Raw genomic sequence first — 15,323 nt, 5'->3', positions numbered from 1 at the left:
CTAAGAAGTGAGATACTGAAATTACATAGCAAATATTTCATTTCGAGACAAAAACCTTTTTGACTACATAGAAGGTTTTATCCATACAATTTTAGGGAGAAATATGTAAGACAGACTGCAGTAAGACAGAAGCAGGAAACTGAAAGCAGTATGGAAAATTATTTTCCTCAAACTAGAGACAGGGAGAAACAGGACTTAACCAACATCTACGCTATTGTGGGTAGCTGTGCTTGGACTTTTGGCTTGCATATTCATCTTCAAGTTGCTTAAACCAGTTACTTCCATATTACTTACAAGGGCAAAGTTGTAGGGGAACCAGTCTTCTTTAAGACCTGAGTTCCCTGCCTGGAAAGCTGGCTCACAGCTGATTACTATCAGCATAAAACCACTGTGGATGAACAGGGAGCCTGAGCTTGACTACAAGTATAGCTCCAAGATGGTATGTACTAGCAAGCTGAGGAAGTACCCTGCTATGGCTGAAGGACTGGTCACAGCTTTTACTGTACCTATGATATGGAGGTAAGTGGAAGCTACACAAAAGGAAAACAGCCCTTTTTGATGAGGCTAGAGGGCTAAGTTATTGGCGCTTTGGATGTTTCTGGTTTTAGTCATTATCTAAGTTTTCTCTTGTGACGGTTGGTTGGGTTGTTTTCCATTTCTGGCCTTTGCCCTGTGAGCAGGATACAGTTGCTGTCTGGTCTAAAAAAGGCATGGATTTTTCCCTCTTATGGTATTTGGCAGTACTTGGATGGCAGATCTTCCTGGCAGTCTGGGAATTTGAATAAGCACTACTTAGTAGAAATTATTTGGTTCCTCTCCTGTTTGGGGTGCTCAGAAGCCAGCAAAGACTTTGCATCTGCAGGCTTAACCTGAACTACTGGTCACCTGCAGCAGCTTGGAGATCGAGGAGCATGGGGAGCCAGACAGGTTCACTATGTTTTAAGTCTGAAGATCTTCTCTGCTAAGAACAAGAAAGGTCAGCCTAGCAACTCTGCAAAAACTTGCAGATCTGACATGCTGTAAGCAGAGGCAGGTTTCTTCAGTCTGGTATTCCTCTTATCAACATAATTTAAGTACCATCTGTACAGATAGCAAACTGGAGAGCTGCCCATATGTTTATCAGGGATGTGGAAACATGAGTACAAACAGCCCAGAATACACTGTGAGCATTCTCTGGTCTCTGAAGCTGGCACTCATATAGTAGCAGCTACTGTCTCAGGCCTTCAAACATAAGGCTGTTCCAATTACAGTATATAAGCTATGCCTGCCAAGTTGGGGGGGCAGAGTGGGGAAAGCTGAATAGTCATCGACAAAGCGACTGCTTGAAAAGAACAGCCTGTCTACCTTGCCCAGAATTTCCGTAAGGGCACAGGCAGGTTTGCCTCTGGATAGCAGACTTGTACCCTTGTAGTGCAAAAAATGATTAATTACTTCCATGCAGCTGTTTAAAACTGTTGTAAACCTACCTATCTGGTTCCGATTGGGGGAATAGAATGCATTGACCACTGCAGCTCCAATTATCCATCTAAAAATAAATGTTGCACACAAAGTTAGTAATGTTGTTTTATTTATTTTTTTAGACATTCTGTTTATTGAATTATTATTGTTAAAAAATGCAGGCTGCATGTAAGGAAATGATTGAGGTAGGGAAGAAGGCTGCCATTGAACACAGCTGTAAATAAATACTAATACCAGGAAATAACTGGTGTCTCATTTATGGGCGTCTCTCACCCAAAACAATGCCAAGTGAAACTAAGAAATGCTTTTGCTCTTGAATGTTGAACAGCCACATTGGGGTGGAATGTGGTAACTGTTTACCAGCTCATCTTAATCCTATCTGAGCTTGAGAAGAAACAATAGTTTACATTCAAAAGAAAACTAGCATTTAGAGGATGTTTTGAGCAGCAGAAGGCAGTTACTCAAATCGGAAGTTAGGACCCAACTTGTCTGTTTGAAAAATCATATATCTGTCTGTGATTATTCAGTTTTAAATATCTGCATCTGGAGTCCAATATTTCATAGATGATGAGTGTGAACTTTGGGAAGTAATTTTTGAGTAGGCTACTTTTGGAAACTCTCTCCAATACCTTGATAACTTTTTATTCTTTGTATTTTTCTTTCTCTTCCCCTTCTCTTCTACATTGTGTGCTTTCCTTTTGAGTTAAAACCACCTCACAGGAAGAGGGATAGAAAAAATGAATAGGCTTTGCAACAATTAACTTGACTAATGCTTCCCTCTGGAGAGTTTTTGTTTGCTTGCTTATTAATAACCCTGTGTTATTTTATGTTTTGTGAAGAGGTGTTTGAAATTCTTACTGGAATCTACTTTCCTTTGTCACAAGACATCTCTTCCCGCATCACACAGGCTGCAAGCCTACTAGTGAACAACGCATCCAGTTGGCATTAGCTTCCTTGCTTCTGCCTCCCGTCACAGTGGATCTGACACTAATGTATTCAGCAGTAGCTTTGCCAGTTAGCTTCCTGAGACAGACACCTCCAACGCAGCTAACTGGACTATTAAAAGTTCAGATCGGCTAACTCATAGCACTGGAAATCAGGTCATATTCCAAGGCATTTGTTGCTGAACATGCAAGCCGGCGCTTCTGGGACATATCCATGTCATGGACTGGCCAGAACTCAGCTGCACTTTGAAGGACTGGAGGGGTTGTCCTGGTGATGTTGTGTAGTAATGCTTCTTACTGGTTAGTGATGCCAGCTGCTCACCTTGGAGATGTTCGTAACAACTTATGAACATGTCACTCTTATTTGGTTGTTTTAAGACTAGCACTAGCTGAAGATCTGCCTGAGAGTGAAAAACTGTGAGGTATCAGCTAGGGCAATAGAGGTGAAGACCTGAGACTTACTCAGGATGCATTCATGGAATCAAAGAAGGGATCACGAAGCAGCCAAATCTGCACCTATGACAGGAAGTTCCTGAAAAATACATTTATACTTTACTAGGTACAGTGTGAAGTAATTGGCTGGAAATAGACATAAATTAGATCTGGTGCTCAACTTCCCCAAGATTGGGCATATTGCCAACAGAATTCTGGCCAGAATATTTTAAACTTTTTTCCCCTGAATATAAATTTTCAGAAGTTCCATGATATCGTTTATCTCATCTCCTCCTTGCTGAGTTGTCAGAAAGATCTGTCACTGCTTTTGTGTGAAGTAGTTGCAATGTAACACCTGAATGTGAAGCAGCTTGATGAAGGATTAGAGATTCCAAGAGAACTGGATGAACTACCACAAGAGGCAATGAACTACTTGTTTAATTCCATGAAATAACTTATAAGATCTCAGACATAAGTGTTTTCGGCTATCTACAGCATAGGACTGAAACACAATGACTATTACTTCAGAATTTAGATTGTGTCTGTAGCATGCTGTCTGGAAACTTACATATCTTGGTCAACTCTCTCTCGAAGTTTTTTCAAGCTCTTTTGGGCTCCCGCTCTCAGGTTTTCCAGAATGTTTTCAAAGTAGTTGTGTTCACTGAAGTTTAACTAAAGAAACAGATATCCAAGTATGTTAGCGAGCTGTGCAGAAAGAAGAATTCCCCATACCACTGAACGTATCTTCTAAAAAAAGTTTTGATTGCAAGGTATCACTTAATAGTTAGCTCTTTGCATGCACTTATTTATTAAAATGTTCAACACAATCAATTTAGTATGCTGTCCAGTCACTTGGAAATGACAGTTGCACAGGTGTAAGTATTCCAAGTGGCAAGAAAATAAGTGCAGGCTTTTATATTGAGGTACTTATTGAGGTATGCACAGCATACTTACATTGGCATATTCCTGATCTAGTTTTTTATTCTGATCTTCCAAAATATAATCTGGATAGCCAATTTGTTCTTTAATTGCCATTGCCTAGAAGAAAAGAGTATAATGTTTCCTCTTAATTGTGTTTTTTGTTGGTGTGGTCTTTTTTATTTTTTTTAAGTTTCAAAATATATAGTAGTTCAAATTCTTTATTGCTATTGTCCACCTGTTTGTGAGAAACTGGATGCAAATATTTAAAGACCTTGTTCAAATGCACCCTATTGCCTAGTGAGAGTTTTTTTTTTTTTTTTAATATGGAACATACAGTCTTCCTCTCATCTCCTCGTGTCCAGCCACTGTGGTAGACTCACAGACCCTACAGCACCACCTGATGTGGATTGGGCTTAACTGTCATTTAGTGCCTTTTGGGTTTTTTTCCTTGCTATTAGAACAGTGCTGATGGTCCTAAAGTCAATGAAGAGTTTGAAAAGTTTTGGGGGGGGGATTGCATTGTATTCAGTTGTTGTTCTAACTGACGCATTTCGTGCCATCTCCTCTCCTCATTTATAACATGGTTCAAAAGACTCATTAAAGGAAATAAAAATGTGTGTGAGCTAACAAAGGATTAAAAAGAAAAGGACAATGTAATAGGATAATGGATAACAGGATAGTGAACATCAAAGGTTTTTTTTCCTCTCATTTGTAGAGGAACTGGGAACAGTGAGGCTACAAAACTCCAAAGATTTCATATTCATGACGAAATACTGAAGTTCCTTGTTATCTCTGACCTTCTCACGAGCTTTCTCTTTAGATGCCTCATCCATCCACTGTAACTCATCTAAAGTCTCGATGAATGCTTCACGAATCTTATCTATTAAATCTCGGACCTAAAAGAGAGGCAGCAAGAAATTAATCATTTATATGCTATTTTTCCCAGGCACAGCTAAGGAGGGGTGAAAAGCTTCCTACGGAAAGATGATGTCCCCAGATTCTATGCTCTAAGCCGTGGTACTCAGCTTTAAAAGAGCATCGTAAATGAGTTCTTATGCCTTCTGACTCTTGGGTGATTGATGGTATCTTTAACAGACAAAATAGGTTGGGAGATCAGATGGGAGGGGAACGGGCACTGTAGACATTGTGGATGTACAATAGTATGAAGGGTAAACTACATACCATCCTCTTGCTCTCACCAGCAAATGCCTCTCTGACATACATTGCTCCCACTGCGTTCTCCATGTTGTTGTTGACATAACTCACGCATTCCCTCCAGCGGGCTTCTTCCAGTGTTGTCCCATAAAGTGCCTGTAACACAAAACACCACAGGATTAATTCTGCCTACGCATCGCTTTTCTAAATCTTTGCCTAAAGAGGAGGTTAACCTAAGACTAAGGTTTCCATTGTTGTGACTGCTGTTCTTAGATTTGTTTGGGGATTACGTGACATAATTATGTCGTTGTGTTGACAAGGACTTGATTTGGTGACTGTGGGACACTTCCAGTACTATGCTCTACGGCCTTTTTAGGAAGAGAGGAAATACCTTCCTGTAGCTGGCCCGAGCATCCTTGAAACGTCGACTCAAGCTGCTGACTCGATCAATCACCAGTCGCCAAATGAGGTAGTTCTGGATAGTGCTGCGTGGGAAAGCAAAGCTGAGTTTAATCCCCTGACGAAAAAACCCCCAATCACTAGTGCAGACAGTCAGAGGGAGATCTTAATTTTGAACGGAGATAAAGCAGATGATTGCTGCCAGTCATCAGTTTTATAGCATCTACAGGTAACTGTTCTTATTTAACAGGCTGGCTAACTGTAGAGGCATCCAGGCTGAGGACTGTACTACCATATCTGTTCAGGGATTAAGTGGGGGTTTTTGTTTGTTTGTTTTTCCCCTTCTAGAGTGTAACAAGAGCTAAGCCTATGATGTATTTTTCCTTCCCATTTAACCTTTTCTAAGCATGTGAGCAGGTGAGACACAGAGTACCACAGTAGTTTGGGACCCTGGGACCTTAGAAGACATTACCCGTGTTTTACAGTGAAGTGGTGTCACTTTTCTCAGAGAAGCTCTGGCAGAACTAGCAAGTGGGCCTAATAATTTACATTTCCACAATACTTCTGTTACTTTTGTCTTGGATATTCTCCAGTTTCTTTACCTTGCTGAGTACTTTGAGATAATTGCTTTCAGCTCTTGCAGATAGGGCATGCCATATACAACCACCTCTTCTTCTGGGTCAACCTGAACACTTACTGAAGACATGACACCTTGGATGAAGAAGGTCCAGTTAAATTCCTAGGCAGACAGAAAGACAGATATCGATGTCAGGTGTTTAAGTATCTTAGTAACTGTCTGGACTTTCTGCAGTCTGTGGGATTGAATGTAGCTGCAGTGTTGTTCAGTAGAAAAATGCTTTTTAAGAGACTCTGAAGACAAGATTAAGAATGGGAATGACTTTATACCTCTCTTTGTTGCATCACTGATCATTTCACGAAGCCATTTCCAATTGGCATGGTAATAAGAGGAGGCTGAAAGTATTAGACTGCTCATTAAGCACTTACGTTCAATGCAAACTTTTCCTGTAGCTCTTTTAAGGTCATTTTGTTGTACAACAAGGTTACATCATGCCTTTCTTCTGCTGGGGTAGTTGCCTGAAGACATTCACAAGGTTATTACTAGAATCAACTGACACAAGTGTCAAAGGCTGAAATTGCATGCATGCACATATACACACTCAAATAATATGTGACTAAAACAGTTTATTTTGGAAAAGAAAGCTCACATGATGGTGTCTGGTGCTGCTTTCTAAACTTCAGTACAGGAACTCAGGAACCCCTAATCAATACTGTTTCAGTAATATGTTGAGCCAAGCAGTTCCCTCTATCCTCTTTAGAACGGAAGACTAAGCTCTTAGAGATTTTTAGGGTACTGTAGACTTCTAAGGATGCAAGGGAGCTAGCCCCGGTGTTATCATAGTCTATGTTTAGCAGAAGATTATCCTGCTTTAGGAGACTTCCAAAAATAAATATGGCTAGGACTAGAGCAGACACAGTAGCAGTGTATGCAGTAGACATAATTATACACACAGAGGGTCTGACTTCTGGGCTGCTCACGGCACAACAAGTCATCTTCCCCCTGCATTCTTTGAGGCTGCGGGTTTTCTGCTGTATTGAAAACTGCTGCACAAAACAGCAGGAGACTCTCCCCTTTACCCCTTGCCCCTGCAACACCCTGAGAAGTTCTTGATTTCTGTACTTACATTTGCAATCTCTGTTTCAAGCTCCATAACCTTTGCCATTTCCTCTTGGACAAAGGAATCGTCTTTAGACATGTTCTTGTCTTCCCGGATCATTTTGGCAATGGTGATCATGAACTGCAGGTAAGCTTCTCTCACCTGCACACAAGAAAGAGAACATGTGTGTGGCACCGTGAAGAAAAGGTTTGCTGTCTAGCATTTTGCATTCAGCAAACCATTCTTTTGTTATTTTAGCTTTACAGTGTGCTGTGAAAAAGTTGGGTCCAGGGGTCACAGCCTCTGCCCTTGTCTCCAGGGGAACCCTCCCCACTCCATTTTCTCATCTCTTTTTTTCCTACTATAATAGATACTACTGCAATACCTAGGACCTCAGTTCAACCTGAAATACCTTACAGTGCAGTTGCCAGTCTCAAAATACATAGTGAAAGCAACACTTTCTGCTTCCCTGTGTAATCCAACTCTCTGGTGTTCTGAGTTAGAATTACCGCTTGAGCAAAAAGAAGCCTCTGTGTTTTGAGTTACACTATGGGAATAGTGATCCCTACTAGCCAAAATACCAGGGTAAACATGGAAGGTTTAAGTTCTCTGAAAGTAATACCATAAATCTTCTAAACTCTGTTTTTACTGTCTGAAAGAAAAGCTCCGTCTCAGATGGTTCCCAGTGATACCTTTGCTTTATTTCTAATAGGAGGGTATGGCTGTGATTTATGTCTCAGAATGGACCTTGAAAAGATACTTGGCTGCTGAGGGAGTACTGATCTCTTGCACAGGAAAGCTTAACACTACTTATTCTTCCTGCATACTTTTCTTCCTCCATAGACCTTGGAAACCAGATAAATACAGTAACTGTGAAATTGAGTCTGGGCACTTACATGATGATGATCGTTTGTGTTTTTAGGCTGAATGCTGAGGCCTTAATCAGGCCAGACTCCCACAGGCCTCAGCAGGAGTTTTGCCAAAAGATGCTGGACTAAGCACAGGGGGAGTTTGGGTCATCAGAGTTTGGGTCATTGTCTGTGGGAAGCGAGCTGTTAAATAGCAAATAAAAAGGGGTTGTGTCTCCTCATCATTCATTAAGATTACAAACACAGCCTTAGCCCTTCTTCTTTATAGCTTCAAATTAAAACTGTATTTAAGCAGTACTGATTTGCTTTTGCTAATTTAGGATTGTCTATGTATTGTACCTGATTTTCTACCTCCTACAAGTCAATCCAAGTCTGACTTTCATGCAACGATGCATAAATCTTTTCTACTGTAACTGCCACTCTATAGGTGAAACTTGTGGAATAGAATGCTAGTCCCAGTAGCTATCTGCAGTTCCCAACACAACTACATGGAGATTGTATTGTGTCATGAGACAGATAATAGAAGTTGGCAGTTGATGTAGGTGTCCAGAAGGTCTGGAAACAATCTCATAAAAACTTCACAGGACTATATTTTGGACTGTATTATAGATGAGAATATAGTCAAATACATTGAAGTAAGAAGAAAGCTATTCTCACTGATGTTTTCATCTCCATTTACAACCACTAGACAAAAGAGTCTAAAATGCTGATTGTTGTCTCTCTGTATTCCCTTCCATTCATGTTATGAAAATCAGTTTGATGTTAGGCTGCAAATACTCTTTGTTAGTATGACATAATTGAGGCAAATGTACTAAAATGTACTAGAGCAGTATTTTCATCTTGGGAAATGGATAAATTATCTGCAACAGCTTTCTATGCATTTACAGAAACCCTCACGTTTTTGCTCTGAGCATTGGCAGAGTAAAGCAGCTAGAAAATAATGTCTCACAGTTTTCAGGTCATCTGGGGGAAAGGGGGAGTAAGTGGCAGCAGATTCTTACTGGCTGAGTATCTGTTCCATTAATATAGCTTTTGCTGCTCCACATAAAACCCTTTTTATTTTTTAACTTCTTTCCTCCGAGTTAAAACGTGAAAAATTCTGAATGTTTTGGTGTTTAACAAAATGTATTTTGGTGTATTGTATGTTCAGATATGATCCAGTATGATAATTCTTCTCCCATATCTATAATCCATCTTTCCAGTATCTTGTAAAATAGCAGCCAGAACCAGTGGCTTTAGAAGATATAAGCAAATCCAAGATAACCTGCCCTGAAAATGTGAACCTATCCTTCAGAATTAGAGACTGTTTTAAGCTATAAAACACGACGATTTTATTTTCCCATAACCTTCTCATCTGTATGAATTGGCCAGTTCTAGGGGGGGGCTTGATATTTATACAGTTGTTCAGTCCTTTTGTAAACTTTACAAAATTTTGGCATAACTAGGAAAAAATGTAGCAATGACTGTTACAGTCGAATTCTGATTGTTGCATAACATGAAGATTCATATATTTGAGTTTTCCAAAACACAGGGATAAGTAATAAAGTTGTTTTAGTAGCACATATTAAATAAATTAAAAGGAATACTTACTTTTTGATAGTTGCCCCCATTAAAGTAGTAATCCCTGGATGGCATTCCTAAACTTGGCTGGTCAATCTGAAGGAAATCATATATTTCTTTAGTTAGTGATGAAAAGGAACTGGTGGTGTCCAAAGGTATCCTTGAAAGGCAACACGAACTGTGCTGCATGTGCCATCCTTTCAGTCTTGGAATGATGCTAGTACACTCTTACCAAACATCAGAGAACTTTAGCTTTCTAGGAACTGGGGTGAGGTGGAAGGTACAACTTTTGTCTCTGGATTTCTAGATAAGGACAGGATGGATACTTAGTGGGGATTATTAAGCAAAATCTTTCAGTAACCATTGAGATCTAAGAATAAATTCAAGCAACTTAGAAAAGAAGTTGCTTGACTTGAGGGCTAGACTTTATGCATAAACATACATGATCAAACTCTGAAATATTATTACGTGTTTTAAAAACATGGTTTCTTGCTACATATTAAACCTCACCATCATTTTGCAAGTCACAAGAATTTATAACCCTTAAATACTGTAAATCAGTAAAGGTCCATTGATTTTTATGTCTTTAACTGAAACAAAAATTATGCTACCATAAAATGTTTCCCAATATGACTTTGGGACAGACCTGCCGCTTGGGGTACAGAACTGTTGCATGCATTTTGCCTGTAGTGTGCGTACCCGCTGACTTATGGAAAGCTCATCTGTAGGCAGTGTAAATAACTATCCATTATGGCATATAAATAATTCCCTGCAATTTTTTTCTTACATAAATGATGTGTCTGCTGGAATCCCGGTCATCATTCCACACAAACATGTCAATGAGGACACGTTTGTTAAATCTGGAGTTCATTATGGAGAGTTTTTCTTCCATGCTCCAATTTGGCTCTAGGAAGTAAAAGGGAAAATATACATCATTTATCAATATGTATCAGGACTGATTAAGTTGTATAGTTTGCAAGCTTATTGCTGAAATTGTTTAGAACCAGACTGGACGTGATGTGAGAATATTTGTACAGGACATTCCTATAGTGGCTAGAAATTGCTAGACTGTTCTTACTAGCCTTATCTGTCTCAGTGAAATAGATATATATATATCTATAAAAAAAAAATAATTTACTGATTACTTTATATATACAGTTGCCGATGCATAGTATAAATCACCATGACCTTGCCTACTTAGGCAGTTACACTCCAAACCCTAATTAATATGCAAGCATTAGAACACAGCTATATTGGTTACATTGCTTTTGTTTTCATTATTTATGTTGGTCCTTTAGGTTTCCTAACTGCCTTAAAAAGTACACTGTTCATGAATGAGATCTTATAATATGGGTATTAAATTTATACTCTTATTTAGACAGATCACTGCATGCTAAATATGTATGATACCCTGACTTTTGTTTGTGAAGAAAAAGTTAAAATGGAGGCTCTAATTCAATGACAGAGTCTCCTTAGTGCAGTAAATAATTCTGACTTAACACTACTGAACTCCTTCAGGCACAGAATTACCTTTGGTCTTATTCCAGTCTGCAGAAGCCACTGGCCAATCTCCAACCATCGTTAAGGCCTCTAGCAGAGGCAATGAATCTCGTTGCTCTATAAGACCTGAGAGAGGGAAAACAAATACTATATTGTTTTTATAGGAAAAAAAAATGAAGAAAAATAGGTAATAGGCCTAACAGTTTAAATCTGAAACTGAATTTGTCATAGCAGAAAATGAGAGACCACTAAATCATCTGTCTCCTACATTAGTCTTCAGAAAAGTAATGAAAATACTTCTGTTGACTTCAGTACCAATTTTGACTGAATCGGTTTGGAAAGGATGAAATGGGACACGTTTTTGCATTCAGAAGGGAAGGCGTTGCATTGACACCAGAGGTAGGTAACCCACATCAGTTCTTTCTACATCCCAGGATGTGTATATTAAGCCTTAATGATGTCCCAAGGCATCTTCATTCATCTGAAGATTAGCTTTCCAGGCAAGGCCATGTATATAAGATAGATATTAACTGGACTTTTGCTTAAAAGTACATCGGTACTTTTGTACTTTTGGTATTGAACAGGAGAATCAATCAATGGAACAAGAATAGACTCACTCTCATTCATGCATGACTTGTAAAGTATTTTAGCTTTCTGAAATGCTTCTCTGTCCCCTTGATCTGAAGTCTCCAGCACACCTGGGGAAGGAACCATTGCAGTGAGATTTTTGCCCTGGAGAGCTTTGATCTTTTCACAGAAACCACTGAGAATTCAGGACTATGATAAATACTTGTTATTGTAGGCTTCAATTACTGTGAAACTAGAGTGCTCTTTAAAGGAGCTATTAATGGAAAAAGCGTCAGGAAGAAGGACATGCATACAGCTTGTCCTGCTGCTTTTGAAGTTAATACCAAATCACCTATGGCTAATTTTTAGTGGGAACAGGATGTTCCCACAAAATGGGTGTAGTAAGAGATGTAGAGATTAAAGGACTACAGGGAAAAAAAAAATCACAATCAACACTTGTGGAAGTTTATTTCTCTGTATGATGTGCAGTAAATAACATCTGAAACTAAACACAAGTGCATAACCAAGGATAGAGTAGCCTCATTCCTACCTTTTAGGATGATCTCCAGCTCGTCTCTCAGGATGTCAAAAATGCTGTATCTGGAGCTAGTTTCTGGGATAACATGCTGGTTCAGCCAGCCCCCACAGGCATACTGGTAGAAATCCTTGCATGGGTCAGCTGTTGGGTCCATATTCTGAATTATTCTAGCAGCTAGGTATCAAAATTGGAGAGTTGAATTCCACAGACTGCCTGATAATCTCTGGGACTACCAAAGACTGTCAAGAAGCTGCTTGGCAAGAAGGCACCTTGCTTATGCTGCTTATACTGGAAAAGACTCATTCTCATGTATTATGACTCAAAGGATCCTATTTTCTGCTTAAAAATGCACGGAAGCATCTGACGGCAGACATTTGTATTGCGATTGTACTGCTTTACAGAGGGAGCCTCTGAATGGTGGAATAGCTCTCCCAGAGCACAATGCCTTACAGGCATGAGCATGCTGCCCAGTGCTCTACCTGGGGTCCTAGCTCAGGTACCTACCCATGAAGTCAGTGTTTCCAGGGTGCAATTGGGAACATCTGGGCTGGAGTCTTACTTCTCTTGAGGTGTACAAGTAGATGCCAAAAATAAGAAGGTGAATAGCCCCATGTGTAGAGTACATTCTCTTTGAGAGAAAATTCAGTCTAAGGGGATTCTTATTATACTTCATAGATACGGACTGCGTTGGTCAATCCACATCCTTGTGGCTCAGGCCAGAGCCAGAGAACTGTTGCCCACACTGGGAATTTTCCTGTACTACTTCCTTATGAATGATACTCCTGGTGACAAAGAAAGTATACAATGCAGAAGTAAGAATAGGGTTTTTTTGCTCAGTTTTTACACATGGAACTGTATTTGAGGACAGCTGTACTTGCCGCCTTTGACAGTGTTAGCAATGAGTATCTAGCCAAAGGGGAAATTTCATTCCTTTTCAACTTCTTCAGTCTTAAAGCCTGAACTATTGTTTATTCAGGTTCAGTAGAATTAACAACATGTAAAACATCACCTCTGCAATAATCATTCATGGTAACAATCATTACCTGCTGTAACACATCCAGGTGTGGTACATATGTTGCCTGAATTGGTGCCATAGTGAGTGCCTGCAGGGAGAGGAATAAGAAAGCAGATAGAATTAGTTGTTTTGGAAAGAAATTGCTACCAATGTCACTTGCCAGCAGCCCAACCTCAGTGACAGCTCCGTTTAGTTTTAAAGCAAGCGAGTGAACATTAGTGCCAGTAAAAGATACCAAATGACAACCGTGAAGAAACATATTATCTACAGATTTATGAGGAAAATGTATTGGCAGCAGTATTACAACAGTCTTGACAGTGAATTTTAACTTTCCTGGAAGGAGACTAAGACCAGTTGTTTGTTTGGTTGGTGTTTTTTTACCTGCTAACTGCCTCTACAGTCTTTCTGACACGTACCGAAAGTATGAGATCCTTTTCTAGACAATCTACTAAGATGATTTGAGTATCTGAGCTCTTCTGTGATCTTCAAAGTCACCATGACTGAGAGGTTTAAACGGGGGGCAAAAAGCCCATAGCTGGATTTACTGCTTTCACACTGTAGTCACAAAGATCAAATGGGTAGAGGAGGGAGCAGGTAACAGATCTGTGTTTGGTCAAAATTTCAGGTATGCCCTTCAAGGTTACTCCTTGCTGTTCAGCAGAGAGGTTGCTCCCTAATCAGTAATGTTTAGGGCTGATGAAATAGCGTATAATGGAGACTGTGGACCTATATTCAAGTCTGCGTTCTGCCTTTGAGATAAGCCTGGAAAAGTCCAGTGAAGTCATTATCGGTGATCTCCAAGTAGCAAATCTGAGTAAGTGTAGTACAAACTGTGCTAAGAGCTAATGGGTGTACTAGTTACCAGCTGTTTCAGTTGTTACATGAGCATACTTCTAGTAAAACATGAATTTTGTTCCAATAAGGCCTTGGCTCAGTCCTGTTGATCACTTTCCTCAGTAGTCTGAAAGCAGTCAAACTTGGGAACTCTGGGGACCTTCATGACTCGCTGGTTTCAGCCCACAAAGAAGGAGTGATGTGACAGGGAATTTGAGAGGGAGCACAGGCAATGAAACCTTAGCAGAAGCATTTCGCCGTGACTTCTAAAACAGAAGAATTTGATGGGTGCTTCTATATGGGGAAATGGGTCTGTATGCTCATTCCAGCAGAAGCTGGAAAGCGTTCCTCCTGGCTATTAAGTTTCTGGTTTTGACCACTTAGTCTTGGTTTCTGAAATTCTTCCAGTGAAGAAGATCCACAAAAAGCCTATGCATTTCTAATGCATTGATGGTGAGCAGAAACTGGAACCGACCCTAGCTTTTATTGCTTGGTGCTCTACACTAATGTAGTGCTAGGAGTTTGATGGCAGTGACTCCAGAGGGTCTTGATGTGAATTCACAGCCGTAAGTTGTACTGCAGACTTACGCTGAAGCCTTTGTACATGAACACATGATTTTTTTACGCTGAGTGCCATAGCGAATGTGTTTGGGATGCTGGTCGTGTCACTCTCTTGCGTGCTGTTCACTGTAGAACTGGAATGGGAGGTATCTAAGCACCCCAGCCTGATGAGTGGCCTTGGCCCTGGGCACAAGAAAATTAATTTTGCTGTTTTAATTTCCCACTTGTGGAACTGGACTAGCTTAGTATTTACTGATGTTAAATAGACAACTACTTGGTTCCACACTGGAAGACAAAAACTTGATACCCTTACTTTCCAACAGGATTAGCCATGTTTTTAAACATTTTTTTTGATCCTTACACTATGATGTTTGCAGAAAAGAGTTACTAAAAAAATTCCTTCCAATGAAAATGTGTTTTACATGACAGCAAACAAGATTACACTAATTCAGACAGAAATAAAACAGTAGGGGAGAAAAGAGGGCTTGGAAGTTCATCAGTGGAAGCAACATAAAAAGCCCCCACTGTGATTGGGAATGTAACGTTCAGGGTTCAGCTGAGTGCTGTCGTGCTGTGTGGGAGTAGATCTGCAGTAGAATAACTGCATGCCTTATTATAATTTAGTGTCTAGCAGTCTGAACATGGGATGAGCAAAATACATGTAACGATGTGAAGCTTCACATAGAGGGGTTTACTTTTTTTTTAGCACTGGATGAAGCTAAGCCCAATTTTTGGAGTTTCTTAAACTCTCTAATAATTTAAACTGCCCCCCCCCCCCCCCCAACAAACAAACAAACAAAAAACCCCAACACCCCCAAAACTCCAACACAACCACCAAAAGCCCAGAGTATTTCCAAGAAAAAAAAAAATCCTTTGGGGGAAAAGAAACTAGTG

General features: G+C 39.9%; 1 protein-coding gene across 6 annotated transcripts in view; it reads right to left on the bottom strand.

Moving 5' to 3' along the window:
- Positions 1 to 15,323, bottom strand: part of MMEL1 (membrane metalloendopeptidase like 1) — a 29,561-nt gene that overhangs the window by 7,362 nt on the left and 6,876 nt on the right. For 4 of the 6 annotated variants that reach the window (XM_052793151.1, XM_052793152.1, XM_052793150.1 and 1 more), the window contains 15 exons: positions 13,063 to 13,122; positions 12,032 to 12,193; positions 11,532 to 11,612; positions 10,945 to 11,040; positions 10,202 to 10,320; positions 9,445 to 9,510; positions 7,013 to 7,147; positions 6,315 to 6,404; positions 5,912 to 6,048; positions 5,302 to 5,395; positions 4,938 to 5,066; positions 4,553 to 4,651; positions 3,789 to 3,872; positions 3,403 to 3,506; positions 1,467 to 1,525 (listed from right to left, as the gene is read on the bottom strand). In XM_052793151.1, coding sequence (XP_052649111.1) covers positions 1,467 to 1,525; positions 3,403 to 3,506; positions 3,789 to 3,872; positions 4,553 to 4,651; positions 4,938 to 5,066; positions 5,302 to 5,395; positions 5,912 to 6,048; positions 6,315 to 6,404; positions 7,013 to 7,147; positions 9,445 to 9,510; positions 10,202 to 10,320; positions 10,945 to 11,040; positions 11,532 to 11,612; positions 12,032 to 12,193; positions 13,063 to 13,122 — 1,515 coding nt within the window. Of the gene's footprint in view, positions 1 to 1,466; positions 1,526 to 3,402; positions 3,507 to 3,788; positions 3,873 to 4,552; positions 4,652 to 4,937; positions 5,067 to 5,301; positions 5,396 to 5,911; positions 6,049 to 6,314; positions 6,405 to 7,012; positions 7,148 to 9,444; positions 9,511 to 10,201; positions 10,321 to 10,944; positions 11,041 to 11,531; positions 11,613 to 12,031; positions 12,194 to 12,523; positions 12,802 to 13,062; positions 13,123 to 15,323 lie in introns of all 6 variants that reach the window. The other 2 variants (XM_052793153.1, XM_052793155.1) reach the window with 1 other exon arrangement.

Source organism: Harpia harpyja, chromosome 7 (assembly GCF_026419915.1).
Source record: "Harpia harpyja isolate bHarHar1 chromosome 7, bHarHar1 primary haplotype, whole genome shotgun sequence".
NCBI classification, from domain to species: domain Eukaryota; kingdom Metazoa; phylum Chordata; class Aves; order Accipitriformes; family Accipitridae; genus Harpia; species Harpia harpyja.
This window is presented reverse-complemented; position numbering and strand designations above follow the sequence as displayed.